The following is a 20261-nucleotide window of genomic DNA, read 5'->3' as shown; positions in this document are numbered from 1 at the left end:
ACCTTCATTGCTCAGCTCACAGGCTCTGGGCTGATCCAGCAGGTTCCCAGGAAGGAAGGTCACTGATATGAGACCTTAAGGGATGGCCATTGAATGTTACTTGCTGGATGGCACTGAGAAGCTTGAAAAGCTTTTGTCTGTATCCCCTACTCTTTCCCAACAGGCTGGGGCATTTAAACATAAGGTTCTTTCCTAAACTGTGAGTGTTCGGTTGCCTCAGCTTCCTGGTATAATTCAGAAGCCAGAGGAAGGGAAGGAAGCTGATGGCTGTTCCCTCCAGACACCTAGCAAGACTACAGGCACTGGTTTAGTTTGTAGGTTGTGTAGTGGTGGCAGACTGAGAAGACGGAGTTCCCAGTATTATCTAAAAATAAAAATACTAACAAGAAAACAAAGCTATGAATGTTTAAGATCTTAAGAATGGATGCAATTAAAGGGAAGAAGCCACTTTAATTAAATTCATATCACAAGCACCAGAACCTTAAAAGCGTAGCTTTGTTCTACCAGAAGTGTGCTCTGATTAAGGGGAAACAGTTTTGCCATAGGCCCAGAGTGTCCAGAGAGGAGCAGTGTTTCCACTGCCATATTGCACAGGCATCTCGAATGGGTTTATGCTCTGCTGCCACCACCAACTTCCCCACAGGGAGTTTTTAGGAATGTTGCATTCTAGTGCAATGTCTTTCTCTTTATTCTAAACAAGTGTCTAGAATGATTCAACATTGGGAATGAAAATGCATATCAAAATCACTTGGAGCACAGATAATTATGCTCCAAGGCTTTGCCATCTGCCACTTATTTCCCTAACTGAACATTCCTGGTCTTCCTTCTGACTCCTTGACAGGAAAGAGTTCTATCTCCCTCCTTCAGACATATCTCTTTTTTGGAGATCTGATCCTGTTGCCTGAGTTTTTAAATTTCAACTTTATTTTTTCACCCAAGGCTCCACATGTCATTATCTGGAAAGCAGAAAAGTCCATGATGCTGGGCAGTGTGGTAGGCAGCGTGCTAAGATTCCTTCTTCCTCTTTACAACCGCCCCCCCATCCCCGCCCCTCCCCAGCCCTGGTCGCAGGATTCCTGGCCTGCAGTGTTCACATACCTTCTCCATTTTTTAATCAAACACTAACTCAGGTACTGCTGTCAAGGGATTTTGCAGATGTAATTAAGGTCTCAAATCAGTTGACCTTAAGACAGGGAGATTTTCTGGGTAAGCCTGACCTAATCATGTACGTCTTTAAAAAGTGGAGAGTTTTCTCTGGTTGATCACAGAGGAGGAGGAAGTCAGAGGGACTCACTCTGCCTGGTGTGGAGGGAATAGCAAACATCTACGGGGCCTTGTGGCAAGGAATGCAGGTGGCTCGTAGGAAATGGGAGTAGTACCCAGCTGACTGCCAGCCAGGAATGGAGACCTTCACCCTTCAACCATAAGAAAATGAATTCTGCCAACAGCCATTTCATGCAGAGGGGAACCCTGAGCCCCAGATGAGACCCACAGACCCTAGGAGACCCTAGGCTGAGAATCCAGTCACGCTCTGTTTGATTTCTGACCTCCAGAAACTGTAAGATAGTAAATGTGAGTTGTTTTAAGTCACTAAGTGTGGGACAATTTGTTATGTAATGATAGGAAACTGATACAGGCAGCCACAGAGCCATATACTGGAAAATATGGCAGAGAGGAGGAAGGAAAATGCTGGTACACCAACTCGAACAAAATTGAACGGGATATTAGTATTTATTTCTAAAAACTCGTATCTAGGGGCACCTGGGTGGCTCAGTCAGTTGAGTGTCTGCCTTCGACTCAGGTCATGATCTTAGGGTCCTGGGATCTAACACCGTTTGGGTCTCCCTTGCTCAGCGGGGAGGCTGCTTCTCTCTGTCCCTTGCTGCTTTCCTCTGCTCGCACTCATTTTCTCTCTCTCAACATAAATAAATAAAATCTTAAAAGAAAAAAATCTAAAGGCCACTCCCAAAGCCAAGACTAATTGCTTGGCTGGTGAAAAATGAATCTAGTGGAGCCTATTCATTCACTCATAAAAGATTATTCATTCTGGACTCACTACATATCTAGCACTCACATGGGTTAATTTCACAGTGACAGAGAAGCCATTAGGTAAAAAGGTGTCTGGATTTTATTTTGGTTGTAGAAACCCTGAAAGAAGTTTAGAGCTATTAAAGGCAAAAGTATGTGTTCTAGCTTTAAATTACAACAGGATGAGGAATAGTTACATTTCTTTTATTAGAGGGGTATTTGAGAAACTCTGAGAGCTCAGATACAAATATATACCTTTCCTCCTCCTTTCTTTTTAAGCCAAATTTTAACTAAATTTTAGTTGATGTGAGTGACAGAAAAAAAAAAATTCAGGCTGTGACCAGAAGAGCAAAAGGAAGGTGCCTCCTTACTTTCATTCCCTTTATTAAACAGGAGAGATTTGGGATTTCTGATTTATTTCTCTTGCTCCCTTTTATTGTTCATGAACTTAAGGCTGCATTCCATTGACTCCAAAGTAATTTCTGAAAAAAAGATCTGCTGACATTACAGGGTATCTGGATTATTAACCATGTCAGTATGGACCGAGGAAATACTGTTCTGGCAGAAAATAGTTATTTATTTAAAACAAAGGGTGAGATATTTCCATTCACTTATAGATGGCATATAGGGTATTTATTTTTTGGGACATTCTCAGGAAACCTAGAAGCTAAAGAGAACACTGTTGATTAGAAAGCACACAGTGTTTGGAATATGTCCTCCTAGAAAATAAAATTGCCAACTTTGTGTCCCCTAATTTTTAAGGGCATCCATTCTTTTGTTCCATTAGGAATGTGCTCATGGCATGGTGGATGCTGGTGGGCAGGGTATGACAGGGTACAAAAATGAATGGTAAGGGCGGAAGACGTTGACTTGAAAAATAGATCCCATGGAGAAAAATCAAAGGAATAAAGACTTTTTTGCTTGAAAAAAAGAAAAGATGGTTTCTCACAATTTTTCTTTTGTAACAGAAGTTGGTAAATGTCTTTTTTGTGTGTGGACCGTGGGGCACTACCAGATTATGTAGTAATATTATGTAGATATGTTGGCATATATATAATAAGAGAGAAAATGGGGCAGCCCGGGTGGCTCAGCGGTTTAGCGCCTGCCTTAGGCCCAGGGCATGATCCTGGAGACCCGGGATCAAGTCCTACAATGGGCTCCCTGCATGGAGCCTGCTTCTCTCTCTGCCCGTGTCTCTGCCTCTCTCTCTCTCTCTTTCTGTGTCTCTCATGAATAAATAAATAAAACCTTTAAAAAAAAATATATATAGAGAAAACAAACTTACAAAACATTTTTACTGATGAAATTAAAAATATAACAATGGAGGGAATTTTTTTTTTCGATGCTTGTCTACCAATGAAAAGACTAGAACTTTTTTGGGGGAAGGATAACATTTTGCTTAACTTGGATTATAAGTATTGTTTCCTATTTTAAAATCATTACAAATACTCATCTATAAAAGCTCTCATTTCACAGTCTATACAAAAGTAGGTCCTGGGCTGTATTTTGTGCACAGGCCACAGTTTTCTAGCCTCTTCTATGTAGTCTTTTTAGACCCTGGGAATATATTCTCAGTATCCATCAGAAATTGCATTGGAGGGAATGAACATGAGTGTTGGTGATAGGAATCAGTTCTCTATATGGAAAACTAAGGAGACTAGGCAAGAGCTGTGGGGACAGAAATACAGGGAATTAAATAACACTCATGATGTCTGAATTCAGATAAAAACCTAATCTTTTAAAAGTCTATATACTCCATGCTATATCTAGATAACAAAGGTGATGACTTTACAAGTGTCAGTTTTTATGCCCCACTCCACCCCCCACTCTGTAGTTTTTAAGCTTAGTTTTGTTAATACACAAAATCAGTTTTACCTGTAAATAAGATCTGGACCTAAAAATAACCTGTTCTCCATTAAGGCCCATCGATTTCTATAAAGTAAACGTTCTATAAGAATTTCCAATAAAGCAATGTGCTTGCAAATACACTATGTGGATTTTTTTTCTTTTTTCTTTATTGTGGAGTAAAACTCCATTATAAGGTACCACAATTTATGGTGGATTAGGTTGTATTGCAGACAAAAATGTCCTTCCTCGAATATAGGGGTATACATTCAATGTTGACTAATATTATGTCACATAAACACAAGTGTCCTGGTTATCTTAAAAGAAAAAAAAAAAAAAAAAAGAAGGCTCTAACTTTTAAGATAGAATAGATTCAGCTGTGTTAGCATTTTGCAAGCTCCTTAACATCACCACTGTTATATTTGTTGTCAGGAAGGAACACTCAGCAAACACATAACCATACTTGGATTTAACGCTTCTGCTCAAGGTAGAAACAATTTTAAAAAGCAACTTAATTTTAGCAGAGCATTCAAATCTTGCTCACTTCTCTTCCTTAAGGCTTACTTTCACATAGTTTGTAGAGAATGTCATATTTTCCTCATCTTCCACATGAACTTAGCCAAAAAGGCTGAGAAGCGATTTTCCTCATCCTAAAATAGATGAAGTTTGTAGGGCATTCTTCTGGTGTTATGTCCCCTAATTCTCTAAGAATCAGGCTAGATGTCTTCCTCTCTAGGAAACTCCTCTTACTGGCCCTCACGCCCAGGTAGGGGACTGCCTCCTTATGCTCCCAAAACACTATGCAGATATTCCTACCATTACTCTTCCACACTGTGTTATGAGTCTGTTTAAAATTCTATCTAGTCTAAGCTAAGACTTTGGGCAACTTTAAGGCAGAAATCTTATCTTATTCACATTGCTCTATCCCAGGCACTTAAACACAGTGCCAAACACACAGTAGGAGCTCATTATAAGCTTTCTAAATTAAAAGGTGAGTGAATGGATGCACTGAGGCCAATTAGACAAGTATGAAAGTTCTATTTTCTACAAGGGATGGACTAGCACTGTTTTCCCCACTGCTTTCCAAGGAGGTCAGTGTGACTACAACATGATTCTGGATGTAAGATAAGGATGAGGAGCAGAAAAGAACAGGAAGAGAAAAGGAGATGCCCAAGAATGAGAAAGGGCCATTACTGTGAGTAGGAGAATGCCCTGTGGCCCTAGGGTTGCTGGATCTAGCTAGTTAGGGCCTTTGTAATGTTGGCTGCAGGGGTGGTTGCCAAATCATTCACTCTTCTTTTCTTCCCTCTCTCCCTCCTTCCCATCTTTCCTTTTCTTTATTGTTTGTTTGCTCTTTAGTTCAACCCTATCAGTTTGTAACTTTTTTTTTTTTTTGCAATTCCCTATCTCAGCTGGAAGGACCCGAGGAAGCTCTGCTTGGCTAAGCTCTATGGGGTCAGAGCTCACATCTGTGCTCCTTCTCCCCTCCCTTCCATTCCAAGGCCCATTGAGTGGTGATGAGGAAAGAAAGTAGGAGGATCCTATCACTTTTTCATTGTTGGAAACAAGGAGATTTTTTTCTTTTGTTTAAATACAGGTAGTTGGAATTGAGGGGCATGGTGGGGGAAAGCCTTCCTTCGTTGGGAGCCTCTTCCTTGTCCTTTAACCACAGCCCTCCAAAGACCTTTTATAGATGCCTCAATGCCCAGGGCTGTAAGTACATCCACAAATTTCTTCCCATGTCTTTAGTGCTCTTTGCATTACCTCCCCATCTTTTTTTTTTTTTTTTTTTTTTTGATGGGTTTAGTGTCCCATAAGGAGTCTTTGATACCTGGTGAAACTTTTTATTCCCTTCTCAACCTGCCCCAAACTTGAGCCTCATTTCTAGCCACCAAAGCTGAGGCATAAGCTATAGATGAGCAACTTGACGACTAGATACACACAGCCTGCCCATCCCCATAGTCATGATTTGGGGAGTCTGGGGCTGGCCTGCCCAGCACCCTAAGAAACATTTGTTGGAGATTCCAGGAGGGTAGAGGTGTGGAAATGGCTGGTTTCTACATTCACCATGTCTAAGCCCTATGCCACTTATTCAAAAACTATGTGTATGTACTCAGGAGAACATTATGGTTTTCATTTTTTCTAATCCATCCAATACTAATTAGAAAATGAGAACAGTTATTAATTTTTATAGGAATCAGTGCTCAAAAAGAAAAGAGTAATAAGTTCATATACATGAACTATGAGGCAATTTCTCCAGAAAATGGATGTGGAGATATGAAGGGAGAAGCAATTCACCAGACGATGCAAACGGCTCGCTGTGATTAGTGATCTAGTAGCTGCTAACATTCTAAAATTTGGGAAAAAGTTGAAACAAGTCCCTTTGTTTCTTCAAGTATTATTGTTTCTTTTCTTGCTGTGGTCTGATATAGGCAAATGTAGTTAATACTCTGATACAAAGGGCTAATTTTATAGCTTCAGAAAGAAACTTCTGTGCTTTCCTGGAGCTTGTTAACATTTTCCTATACTTGTAAAGGAATCACAATTATAAAGAGGACTTAATATTTAATGTTTTTATAAAATTCATGGAAACCATTTTTTTTCCTTAAGTAAAAAACAAGCTTTATTTATTTACAAAAAAAAGAAAAGGAAAGGAAAAAGAAAGAAAGAAAGAAGAAAGAAAGAAAGAAAAGAAAAGAAAGAAAGAAAGAAAGAACGAACGAAAGAAAGAAAATGAAAAAGAAAAAAAGTTGGGGCAAGGGGGAAGACAAGTTTTACATAAAAGTACTACAATGGTAACTCCTTTTGGTAAAAGGTGTAATAAATGTCCTGTACATCTGTTCATAGGTACTAAATCTGAAGCCACATAGAACTATAGACAAGAAGCTAGAGCAGTTATGCTAGCACATCAAAGCATATTTATTTTAATAAAAAATCGATAGTATATACATTATTTACAAAGAAAAAAGAAAAACCAAGTTAAAATTGTGTGTGTGTGTGTGTGTGTGTGTGTGTGTCTCAGAGAGTAAAGCTGGTGGATGGCACTAGGGTAGACTAGTAAAGAAGTAGGTACAAAACAGTTCCACAGGAGCTAAAGAGGGCGACTACATGGACAATACCAAAGCTAGAGAATAGAAGAAAAATATCCAACCAGATTTAAACCATCCCAAGGACAGGACTTCATAAACAGCCAGAAGCTCATCCATTTCAATACTTCAGCAGCTAAGAGCAATGAAACCTTCTGAATTACTTACGAACAGTCTCTCTACCATTTGTGCATCACCATACTCTTTTTATTGTTGTGTAAACATAGTTTTATCAACACTTACAAGAACACCAGTTTTAATAAACAAAGTAACAAACGTAACTATAGGATTCATGAGGGTAATTAGTCCAAACAACTGGCATACTTACAGTTGCATTTCTTCTGAACAAACCTAAGCTTGCATGCTGTTCTGTAGGTGGAGAGTCGGATACGATCCAGATCTTGAGCCCCTGTGGGGGGAGAAACGTACACATATGGTATGCCATGTGTTTGGAAAGGGATTTATAATATTTATAAAGAAAACAACTATAGATATTATAACCCATTCACTTAATTCGATTTTTATTTTTATTAGAATACAAATAGAACTTGAAGACTTGAAAAAAAAAAAAAAAGAACTTGAAGACTTGAAAAAGTCTGCCTTGTATCCCTCAGGATCTAGGGGAAGAGAGCACACATATCCAACACGTTGTTTGTCGACCATGTTCGTGGGCCGAGGAACATGACCTCAGCCCTGTGGTGTCTGCCACTTTTGAGAACAATCTGCTCAAGCTGTGACTTTAAACAGTAAGATGATAACAGTATTATCAGAACCATTTTAAATACACTGTGACTGGTCATCAGAATATGGCTGTGAGGTGAGCACTTGCTGAATGTGGGGCATCTTTTCTGTGTGACTTTAGGTCGACTACTTTTATTATTTTTTTTAATTTATAAGATTATTAATTTGAGAGAGAGAGAGATGGAGTGCAAACAGGAGCGGGGGGAGGGGCAGAGGGAGAAGAAGAAGCAGGCTCCCCACTGGGCACAGTGTGGAGGGTGGTCTGGGGATGTGGGGGTGGAGGGAGTAGATGTAAGACCCCAAGATCATGACTTGAGCCAAAGGCAGACAGTTAACGGACTGAGCCACCCAGGTGCCCAGGTCAACTGCATTTAGAAACCTCAGTTTCTCATTTGGAAGTTGGGGATGATTAACCTACTACTACTACTTATTTCACAGAATTATAAGGCAAATGTATGACTACACTTAAGCACAGAGAACCCTGCCTGGCACATAGTTCGTGCTGTGTATTCTTTAGTATTGCTAGTGTCCACCCTGCAAACCTTCCTGTCAACCTCAGAGGAGACTCCTTTCTAAAAACAACCACTACTCTTTCTTATACTGTGGCTTCCAGTTCCTCTCTACATAGAGGAACATGTTCCCCATATTCTCGAACTATTTTCCTCATTCTACACTTATCCTCAGGAATCCAGCATGGTTTCTGCTGCTCACCAAGTCTAAATGTTCTGCTCCCAATCCAAGCCCCTCTGTGTGTTCTTTTCATGCTACCTACCCAGTAATACTTCCTATTACTCTCTATCCAGAACCTCTGCTGGGCTCAGGCTGGTCTCACAATGCCCTGCAGATGGGCTTCTTAGTACATCCACACCAGAGTACCTCCTACTCTTTTCTGAATGAGCTGATCTCTAGACTGTGTCTTTCAGCAAATGTCTGTCCTTCTCTGCTTCTAAATATTTGGCTCTCTTTAAGTCCATGTTTATGGTTCATAACAGATATAAAGGCACAGAGCTATATTTTGAGATATATTGAACTTTACCAGTAAGAATGCTACATAAATGCCTCGAAACAGAATAGTTAGGGTAGCAAGTAAATGAACTGGCCTAGAAATAATTATATCAGGAGGCCAATTAAGTGCTTTCCTAATGAAACTCGGGATGAATTAGCAAGTGTCCTGCACTGAGAGCATTTAGCATTCCCTCGATTCAAACTGATCTCTTTAGATTCATTTAAAAAGGATATCAATATTCCTGTTACTTTATAGTTTTATGAGGCAGATCATTAAACATTCATTCTTATGAGTTTATTACTTGACAAACAGGCTCAGTTTGCTGAGTGCTTTATGCTGAGTGCTTGAGGGAACAAGGAGATAGGTAGGACTTACCCTCACCCCACACAGGAAATCTCTTAAACATGCTCTTGAGAGATGGACATGCAGACAATGGCCATATAAGATCATTTCCAATGACAGGAATATATAACTTAGTGAAAATAAATGAGATTTAAGGTCAGTAAGCCTTAATCTTTCATTTCCTAGTTGTGTGAACTTTGACAAGTTTGTACTTGGTATCTGATTTCTTCGTGTGGATGGGAATAACAATACCAGCTTTACCAGCTGGTTACCTCTGAAGCTGTACATAATGAGCACTTGATAGCAGGTGGGACTCCTTACAAGGTTTCTTATAACATTTCTGAGCAACAATAAGTGATAGAAACTTCCTTTTTTATATTTGAGCTTTAATTTGAGTCCCAATAAGTTCAATCCATTTGATCTAATTTCCTTTCTGGAGACACATAATCTTTTCTCCTTGCCACTTGATAATTTATTTTTCACACGTTGGTAAGCAGCTATCATGATTATGATTAGGATCTTCATTACCATCTGAAAATTATGTACAAAAGCCCCTGTCATCATGGAGTTTAAAGTTTAGCTGGGATCATAACTTTTTGACCTTTTAGTTTGGAGAAGTTCAATTTTGCAGCCATTTTTTTTTTTTTGCAGCCATTTCAAGTACAATGTCTACCACAGAGTGAAGCACACAATAGGGCTTCAGTACATGCATATTGCTATTATTTTTCTCATTATGACAGACATGTCTTTGAGACCTTCATCCATTCTAGTCCTCTTGTTCTATGGCTGGCTCATATCTCCTTGAAATGAGATATATAAAATTAACCCAAGTGCCACAGCTATTGCCTCACCTGTACAGAATATATGGAAAGCAATTATTACCAACTTTGATAAGGACACTTACTAATGCAACTTAAAAAAAATAAATGGCTCATTTGTCTGACCTTTTTCATTAACAAGCGGGTTTTATAAAAGCATATGTACCAAATCTGATCACATCTTTCCTGGTCTGATGCTTATCTGGAGGCTAAAGGTAGGACTTCATATTTATCTGGTTAGTTTCTTTTAATTTTTAGCTCATGCTTGTAACCATTCTAAAAGTTTTGATTTTGCCACTAGCATTTCAAAGGGACTTCCCAGTTTTGTGTCCTCTGTAGATCCAAGAAGCTCATGTGAAAATGAACTCTCTAGGGTGTTCAATAACCAGAGACAGAGAGTGAGTCAGAAATGCCTAAATGCTAAATCTGCCTTTTCCCCTGGATGAGGATGTACTCTTATTGATGCTGAGCTTGGCTCAACAATCAAGAGTCCCAATATCTGTAAATAACCCTTTAAAAGAAGAGATTAGGGACATAGAGTATTTGTTTAGATTCCTGAAGAATAATGATAAGCCCCAGGTATAAAAGGGCTTTGATGCTGCACATAATTCAATGTCTTAGTTCCAGCAAGGCTGTATTTTGTGAGGACAGAAACCTTAACTCCTCCACACTTCCTTCTCATAGAGGTCCTAGGAGCAATCTGGCAAAGTTGCATCTCCCCCTGCATAGTCAAGAGGGTGTACAGAGATGAAGCTTAGGGACAGGAGTGCAATGACCAATTTCCCTGCTCTATCACCATACAGATCTAACTGATCTGTTTTGTTCAAGAGTCAGGAAGGGGTCAGAGGGTCTCTTATGTTTCCTATTTGTATAAGTTCTTCCTGGCTGAGGATGTAAGCCCTGAATATCAAATGGGATGTGGTGAGCAATGAAACTTAGCTTTGTTGGTATTTTGCTGAAATTAAGGTTCATTCTTATGCTATAGTATTTTCCTGAGCTAGGGGTCTAGTAGGCTTATTAAAAAGGGAAATGAGCAGACTAATTCCTTCATAAAAAAGATGGAATTTGAATACAGGAATAAAGAAGTTAATAGAGCAATCCTAGTTCTTATCATGTTGAAATATCTAGGATTAGCACTATATTCATTCCATGATATTAAAAAAATAATCCATCTTATCATAAAACCTACAAGTTCATACACTAGACTCTCAAGAACCTATATTCTTCCTTTTTTTTTTTTAAAAAGATTTTATTTATTTATTCATGAGAGAGAGAGAGAGAGAGAGAGAGAGGCAGAGACACAGGCAGAGGGAGAAGCAGGCTCCATGCAGGGAGCCCAATGTGGGACTTGATCCTGAGTCTCCAGGATCACACCCTGGGCCGAAGGTGGCGCCAAACCACTGAGCCACCAAGGGATCCCCCATTCTTCCTTTTTAATAAAAAAAGGGTATAGCAGAAAAAGTGAGAATAGCATTTCCCTATTTTTGTCTTTTTTTTGTATTGTCCTCTTCATTATTTCTGAAAAAAATGGATGGTATTTTTTTCCTTTAGTATTAGATCACTGGGATATAACTCTTTAAAACATGTAGATTCAACTCATTTAAATAGTATATTAGATTTCCTTCATAAAAATACAGAGGGGGCTGGGGGTAAATAATTAAGGGTAGAGATGAATATTATTTTCTATACATCTATATATATTTGAAACTTTTCATAATAAAAATTTAAAGCTAATTCACTTAAGGCAACTTGATGCTCTTGTACCACCTCCTCAAGTCTCTCATACCCATATCATGCTTGGAAGAAAGTGACAAAGACAAAAGCAAAGATGCAGTTAAGAAATTCTGAATGATTACAGGAGCACCTGGGTGGCTCAGTCAGTTAAGCATCCCACTCTTGATTTTGGCTCAGGTCATGACCTCAGAGTTGTAAGATGGAGCCCTGTGTCTGGCTCCATGCTGGGCATGGAGCCTGCTTAAGGTTTTCTCTCTCCCTTTCCCTCTGCCCCTACCCCCTCTCCTCCTCTCTCTCAGGAAAGAAAGAAAAAAAGGAAAGAAAGAAAGAAAGAAAGAAAGAAAGAAAGAAAGAAAGAAAGAAAGAAAGAAAGAAAGAAAGAAAGAAATTCTGACCGATCACACCATTATATTTTATAAATATATTTAATATATTTAATATATTTAAATATATCTTTCTTTCCCTCCATTCATTCATCTATTTATCCAACCAACCAATCTTATCTAATTTTTAGCTTTTGTTTTATTACGTTCTGAATAGTTTCACACAATTCATGTATATTTTGCCTTTCATGTTTTGATAGCTTATTATAAAGCCTTTGATACAGTCATTTGGGTAATTAAATGTCTCATTTATTTTTCAAATGTACCAACACATATTTACAGAATAAAGATAAAGCCTACAGACTTTGTGTCTGAACTCTTCCATGCTTGCTGATTTCCTGGATCTGTGTGTGAGAGAGAGAGAGAGAGAGAGAGAGAGAGAGAGGTAAAGGGGCTTGGGGGTCAAGGATAATGCTCAAATTTCTGCCTAGGACACTGAGTGAGAATGGGGAGGCCTCACTGGGCTAAGGTACAAATAGGGAGGAACGGGTTTATAGGTGGGTGAATGAAGAGTTCAGTTTTGGGCTTACAGAGATTGGGGTGCTTGTAGGATGTCCAAATGGAGATATCAGTTGCAGTTGGATGATGTTGATGTTGGATATACCAGATATAGAACTCCTGACTATGGAATACATTCCCAGGATTATTCACAAACATATAAAATGCAGCAATTTGTCTTCACTGAGCCAAAACTGGGAATATCTTTCCAAGAGGAGACTGTGCATATACTCAGGGGCACTTAGTGGAATTAATGGTGAGCCCACCTCAAGCCGCTTCATTAGTAGAAACCTTTACAGTGAGGAGCCAAGGCTAGAAGGGACACTGAGTTTATATACTGATTTTTCTGGATAAGCTGGTTTATGAGAATATGGGATGTGGTTTTGAAGGAGTCCTTGAAACTTGTGAGCCATAACAATAGTGGCGAAGCCTTGAGAGAAAGTAAAGTTATAAGTGGAAAGAATTGATCAGGAACAAAACTTTGGTAAAATCTGGCTTCAGGGTGTCTGGAAGGTGTGAAGAGACAGAAAAAAGAGAAGTAGAGTGGTCAAAAAAAGCAAAGACCAGACAAGAGTGGCGACATTGGAGAGTATTTCCAGGATGGTGACCTATGGTATTAACATCTTAAAGAGGCTGAAGAGCAAGAGAAAGGAAGTAGCAAGTGAAAAATAATCACTGTATCCACCATGGACTATAGTGTGTGGTGGGCTCATGGTAGCAGGCTTATTCATGGCATTTTTCTGAATTTTTGTAATCGATTTTCCTAAAAGCCACAGCTTGCATTGCAAAATCATGCTCTAGGTTTCATTCGGACTATCCATGTGCGGACTGTAGTTAACTTTCTAAAGAACTATCTGCCCTTGAGCAATTCACGTGTTTGTTGAGTATGTATGTTTGCCTCTCTTTGATTTTCTGCCCCTTCTCTGCTTAGAGGCCAGGGGTATCACTGATTTCTCTTCAGGCCCTTCTTTATCTCAGCAGATATTCCATATTCTTACGCTTTCCAATCACTCTCCTCTGATTAAAACCTACTTCTCGTGTACACTGCAGACTTTTAAACCAACATTTATTCAGCACCTAAGGTGAATGGATTTGAATGTAAAGGTCTATGGTTTGTCCCTAGGAGATGTTCAGGACAGTGAGTGACACGTTCATAAGTAAGTGTTATATAAGGCAGAGTGATGTCCTCTCAGAGTAGAAAAACAGAGGTGATTTGATTCCAAGAACAAACAATTTATTCTGCTAAAAGACAATCTGATAAATTTATCTAAGCTGATAAACTTATTTGATGGCTGAAAAGCCAAGATGAGGATGACATCTACATTTAACTAGTCTTTCAGTTTTAATCTAAGGTACTAAATAAAGGGATAATTAAGGCATTATCCTGAAGGGAATTTTTTTGGTTAAGGGCAACTTGTCTAGAATTTCTTTAATCAAAGTTGGTGGCCACAGAGTTAGTGATTTATTTTGTTTTAACATAAGGCTAGTCTTTTTTTTTTTTCTTTTCTTATTTGTGAGTCCTTGCTACCCTTAATTCCATTTCTTTACCATTTCTTTTTGCTTCTGCTGCTTGTGGTTATGAGCTCAGAGCAGACATTTAATGCAGATGAATGCTGTAATCACCTGAATTTGCCTAAATTTCTTATCAATTATTATTCTCTGTTCTTTGTGTCCTATATTCTTTAGCCTTTGTAAGGCCAAGATGCCTTAACATTCCCCTCAGCCTGACCAAATTTCAGATGGGTTTCTTCCTGACCCTAGGCTTCCAACCTCCTTTCCTTGGAGCTTTTACTTCAGAAAACTTTTCATTGTAAATTCTTTGTCTGCCTCGTTGAGAAGTAATCTCCCAGCCTCTTGCCAGTTTTACAGCCCAGGAATATCTTTCTTTATTTTTTTTATTTTTATTTATTTTTATTTTTTTTCAGGAATATCTTTCTTAAGGACATGGGAGCCAAACTATTGAAGCGCAATCATTGAAGGAGATCTCCAATTCTCTGTTGAAGGGTAGAAGCCTAACTTTCTAAAGGGGACAATTAGCAGGATTTTTGCAGTAGCTCACCTCAGTACTTAAAAACCCTCCTGCCTTCCACAGGAGCTGAGTCCAATCTCTCTTTTCTCTTGCACTAGGTCTTGACTGCAATTCAATAATCTTGAATAAAGTCTTCCCTGCCTTAACCCCTTCACAGGCAATTTTTCTTTGACATTTGTAATTGCCAAAACAAAGGATCTCTTTGGCTCTTTCATTTGCTGTTTAAAAAAAAATTGTTTCTAGAAAATACTTAGCTGACCAGGTTTTTAATTTCCTCCTCCTAAAAAAAAAAAATAATAATAATAATTTCCTCCTCCTTTTTTTTTTTTTTTTTTTTAAGCTCCCTCACAGAATCCTGGGGGAACTTATTTCCAAGGCCTGATGTCAATCTTCCTTTATAGTTTCCTTGGGTTTTTTGTTTGTTTGTTTGTTTTTTTGTTTTTTGTTTTTGGTGTCCTGCTGATAGAGCTGCTGAGGTAACCTCTATGTTTTTCAACTACTTAACACATTCTCAATGAGATCACTTCTCTTTTTTGTATGACAGTCTACCTAACAATATCAATTCTTCCTTTTGCAATCAGCCAGTTGTCTTATCTGGCAGAATTCCACTTACTGTGGACATGCCCTCCTTAGTGTCAATCTAGAGATGATGTTCACTAGAGCATTGTTAAGGTCAGACGTGCTTTCCTCTTTGGGGCCAACATCTGAGTCTATTATTTAGCACGCCCAAGGAAGAAAGACACACGTTTGTGTGGCTTGCTTGACTATTCTGATCACACTAATCAGAAGAACTCATGAAATGATTCAATAAATGCATGACATCCCGGAGAAGTTTCTATGAAGATAAAGTTACAAAGTGGGAAACAAATGCACAATTTTCCTATGTCTCTTTCCCTTGAAAAACGTGGAGGTTTTCTGTTTCTGTGTCTATAAAACTTACGTCAACCATCCTTTGATTTGGACAACTCTAACTCGGAAGACATTTGCAACTTATATATTTGTCTGTGCCAAGGATCACAGCAGGTGCAGAAGAACTGGGACAGTGTACTTACATTTGGACAAATATTTACAAAATCATTAACAAAGCACACTTTTGTAATTCGTGCAGTGCATTGGCTGATATATCTTTAATGTAACAATGATAAATTCAAATTCCCCCAAGACTTTAGTGCTTTGTTATGTTAAATAGCAATATATTTTTCTTTTCCTGACAAAACACTGGCCCATGATGTATGGGGCTCCTGACTTTTAGTCTAAGAATCTGTGGTCTTGCATTTTGTTGAGATGGGCAGAGGTAACTAGGTTCCTTCCTCTGATAGATATGTATCAACAAAGGTCACAATTCCAGGTGGCTGGCCATGCCACAAGTGAAGATATAGGGCCAAACACGGCCTAGGAAATTGGAAGGTCATGGTTGCAACTCTCTGAGGCACTTTAGACATGTCTCTGAGAGTGGAAAAAGCAAGAAGCATGATTGAGATTCCTCACGTCAATTTTAATTTTCTTTCCTTTTTGTTAGTTCTGAAGCTGTCTTGGTGCCTCCAGATTACTGGGACATGATAAAGGGAAATATGAATCTTATTATCTGGGACTTTCCTTTATCTGCTCCCGACCCTCATTCTTGCCAAATCAGTTCCAGTCTCCGGTAGAAATCTAATTTTGTCTACTGCCTTCTCAGAGAGAAAGGATTACAACTCCCTTCTGCTCATCTTCATTCCTTATGCAAGGAAGGAGAGATAAAAAGACAATAAGAGAATTGTACTTTTTTCTTTATAACACTGAATTTGAGATGTGTGCCCCCCACCATGTCAAATTCTTTTTCCTTATGAATAAGAAATGATGGTCTGTGGGATGCAAGGGTGGCTTAGTCGGTTAAGCTGTTAATCAATGAACTCTTGATTTTGGTTCAGGTCATGATCTCAGGGTGGTGAGATCAAGCCCTGTGTCAGGTTCTGTGCTGAGTGAGGAGCCTGCTTAAGTTTCTCTCTGCCTCTCCTCTGCCCCACCTCCCCTGCTTACACATACTCTCTTTCTTGCTAAAAAGAAAGAAAGAAATAATAGTCTGTAATGGAGACACTACCAACCAATTAATTATACAGCAATCTGGCATTTACATAAATCAATTATCTTTATTTAATGGATTCTTCACTGAGGTGAGTAAATATAACCTTAGTTTGGTTTCCCTCATGTAGAGGTCACTTCCAAGCTCTTTAAAAAAAAAAAAATTATTTATTTAGAGAGAGAGCATGCTTGTGAGTGTGGGGGAGGAGCAGAGGGAGGGTGAGAGAGAGAATCTCAAGCTAACTTCCTGCCCTACTCAGTGCTCTATCCCAGTACCTAAGATCATGACCTGAGCTGAAACAAAGAGTCTGTTGCTTAACTGACTGAGCCACCCAGATGCTCTACCTCCAAACTCTTTAACTTTATTTTCCATTTCACTTTTTAGAAACAAGTTTGTGGGACAGACTCTACCCCTCTCCATAAAGTCCAAAAGTCATTTCACAAACTATATCTAATGCCGGATATATGGCATATATGAGTGTGCCAGACAGCAATATTGTGGGGACGTGAACATGGATTTTAAAATGCAGGAGACTGTATTAGTGCCAACACTAAATAGTGTTTACCAAGTGCCCATGTGTACATATATACTTGGCTTTGTGAAAATTTTTTCTTTCATAGAAAATATATAATCTAGTAATAAATTATGATGATTCACTGACTAACTTCACTCTTACCCAATAGGAAGCAAAATTGCCCAAATGTGAATTTTATACAAGGAATTTAGGATTTTAAGGAAAAGGACAAATGCCATAAGGATTAAGTAGATACTTTCAGTCTTTCTGTGAGTATTCAATGGAAACTATAGGGTGTTCCTGAGAAGTTCCATACTTACTCATCTCTGCAAACAGCTGTCTTCTTTCTGCCATGGTATTTCCTCTTTTCCCACTATCTTCAATCATTCTAGGAGGCAAAATGGTTACAATGTTATTACCCTCATGCTAATGAGGCAAACAGCCATTTCTATGTTAACACACTTGCTGTAGTTATGCCACAAACATAGACAAACTATTTAAAACTGTGTATTTAGAAAGTATAGCTTTACTTTCACTATTAAATTGCCATACATATTTTTTCATACACAATGTTGTTGTAATTGTTGGAGGGAGTATAAAATTTTTATTTTCTAACATAAAAATAATTACAATAGCAGATGACCTTGTGCCAAACTGAATACAACCATCCACCATCTGTTGTTAGGTGGTTCATTTCATATATAGTTTCTCTTTCAATTTTGGGAATACCTACAAAGAACATAGAGCAGATATTATGGATTCCATTAAACAAATGATGAGATAGAGAGTCTTGTGAGACTTAGTAAAGTGAATGGTGTAAACCTTGGACCCCCAAGACCAGTTTGCCTTCTGCCATATTCTGCTGCAGGTTGTCACTGTGTACTCAAAACCCTAGTTTAGATGCAGGTTATTTTCTAAATATTGACCTTTAAGTGTTTGGAATCTGCAACAGTTTTTCTATACATAATAATTTCATGCAAAGTGGTTAGGTTCACATCTTTCTACTTAACCATACTACTGTCTGCAGTAACCATTTAAAAGGTGCTGTGAAAATGCCAACAGATAAAATAATAAAAAAATATTAAAAAAATTTAAATCTGACTTGAGGAGAAAGAAGATAATGAGAAATTTATTGAAAATGTTCTTTAGAGTGATAGAGGACTTTGGGCTCATATTAAGGGTTTCATAGGTGGATGGAGTCGATTTTTTATTATATCTAATTAAACATTTATTTATTTATTTTAAATATTTTATTTAGTTATTTATTCATGAGAGACACAGATAGAGAGAGGCAGAGACATAGGCAGAGGGAGAAGCAGGCTCCCTGTGGGAAGGGTAGGGGTGGGGGTGGCTGATGTGGGACTTGATCCCAGGACCCCGGGATCATGACCTGAGCCGAAGGCAGATGCTCGACCACTGAGCCACTCAGGTGCTTCTAATTAAACTTAAAAAAAAAAAAACCCCACAAAACTAAAGTTTCCTCTCTTGTACACGCATGTACACATATACCACATACCACCATGTTTTGATTCTCAGATGTGATAAACAGAAGGCATAGCTGATCTTCCTGCCTGTCTTTTGATGGACTCTGCTCTTTCTCAAATATGGTTCTCTGTCTATGCTACTTTGTGTTTTTTGTTTTTTTTTTTAAAGATTTTATTTACTTATTCATGAGAGACACACAGAGAGAGGCAGAGACACAGGCAGAGGGAGAAGCAGGCTCCATGCAGGGAGCCCGACGTAGGACTCAATCCTGGGACTCCAGGACCATGCCCTGGGCCGAAGGCAGGCGCTAAACTGCTGAGCCACCCAGGGATCCCCTGTCTATGCTACTTTATGGTCCAGATTCCCCTCTCCCTGAGTCTAGCTAACTGGCAGTAACCCTTCAGCTTAGTTTAGGTGGATCTCCCTGGGAAATCCTCCTTAACTCTATGATCGGCTGGGTTTGGTGCCTTTCCTCTGAGCCTCCACAGCTCACTATCCCTTTCTCTCAATGCTGAAAAGTCACCTCAAAAATCTTTATTGAGTGCCTTCTAGACTCCAGGAACCATGGTAAGTTCTAGGTGTGCAAAAATGATGAAGTCACAGTTCCTAGCCACAAGGTGCTTACCCTCTAATCAAGGAGATACAAAAGCAGAGAAGCTGTGAAACCACAATGGAGTAATTATAGCCACAGAAGTGGAAAGATTTGTGAGTGTGAGAGACATTGACAACCTGAGGGTAAATTTAGTAGAACTAGCTTGCAGAAGACAGCTCAAAAATGGAGCTGTATACAAAATAACTCACCTAAGGGTAAAAGAAAATACTGATGGTGAAAAGCGATGCGATGCCAGTTATTCTCGTCAAAGAGCCTCACTTGTTGTTTCTATGAATGAAGGATTATTTGCCTACTGCCAGGAAGGGAAAGAAGGGCATGGGACAGCCTTGGTTTACATAGTTAAGGGAAGACTGTGTTCCCATTCACGATGGGTGATGATGTATCCAGAGTCTGGCCTAAATAACAACTGGAAAAGAGTAGGGTTATTAATTAAGTGTCTTAATTTGGTAACAATTCACTGCTGAACGTAGTCAAGTTTCTTTTTATGATTTTAAATGTGCAGGTATGGTTGAAATACAAAGATCTGGAGAAAAACACACCCCTCCTGATTCACAGAACCACATCGCCTTTACTCCAGAGGAAGTAGGTAGATGATACTCTGACATTCACAAAATAGTCTGGATACAGCTTCCAATTTTTATTTCAAGAGCTTAAAAGTAGAGTCGAAGCAATAGATAAGGGAAAGAACCAGTGATACATTCCTACATCTGTCTGTATGTTGCAATGAGTTGAAAAGAACTGTTAAAAATAAATCACAAAGGATGGCAGGCTGGAAAGCTCTGATTGAAAATGTCAGAGAAGGAAAGACTGGCCTCCAAACCCACAGTGCTCACTGCCTGTACCCTCAATCGGTACTGTTTGTGACACCTCTTTTCTAGTTAACTTTTTGTGTGTCTCTGTGTAAGGTTTTTGAGGGCAGCAACTTCAAACATTTTAAGTTCTTTACAGTGCCTAGCAAAATCCAATCAGCAATGATATGTCCAGTTAGTAATTATTGAAAAAAAAAAAGAATGAAACAAAAAAAATTGAGGAAAGAACAGTATGAGCTAAGTTTGCTCTCCCATGAAATGGACTTTC

General features: G+C 38.8%; 1 protein-coding gene across 28 annotated transcripts in view; it reads right to left on the bottom strand.

Annotated features, from left to right (window-relative positions):
• DTNA (dystrobrevin alpha) overlaps window positions 1-20261 on the bottom strand; it is a 352302-nt gene that overhangs the window by 106523 nt on the left and 225518 nt on the right. For all 28 annotated transcript variants that reach the window (XM_077900428.1, XM_077900430.1, XM_077900431.1 and 25 more), the window contains 2 exons: window positions 17407-17474; window positions 7288-7368 (listed from right to left, as the gene is read on the bottom strand). In XM_077900428.1, coding sequence (XP_077756554.1) covers window positions 7288-7368; window positions 17407-17473 — 148 coding nt within the window. In that variant the 5' untranslated portion in view covers window position 17474. The remainder of the gene's footprint in view (window positions 1-7287; window positions 7369-17406; window positions 17475-20261) is intronic.

Source organism: Canis aureus, chromosome 6 (assembly GCF_053574225.1).
Source record: "Canis aureus isolate CA01 chromosome 6, VMU_Caureus_v.1.0, whole genome shotgun sequence".
NCBI lineage: Eukaryota > Metazoa > Chordata > Mammalia > Carnivora > Canidae > Canis > Canis aureus.
This window is presented reverse-complemented; position numbering and strand designations above follow the sequence as displayed.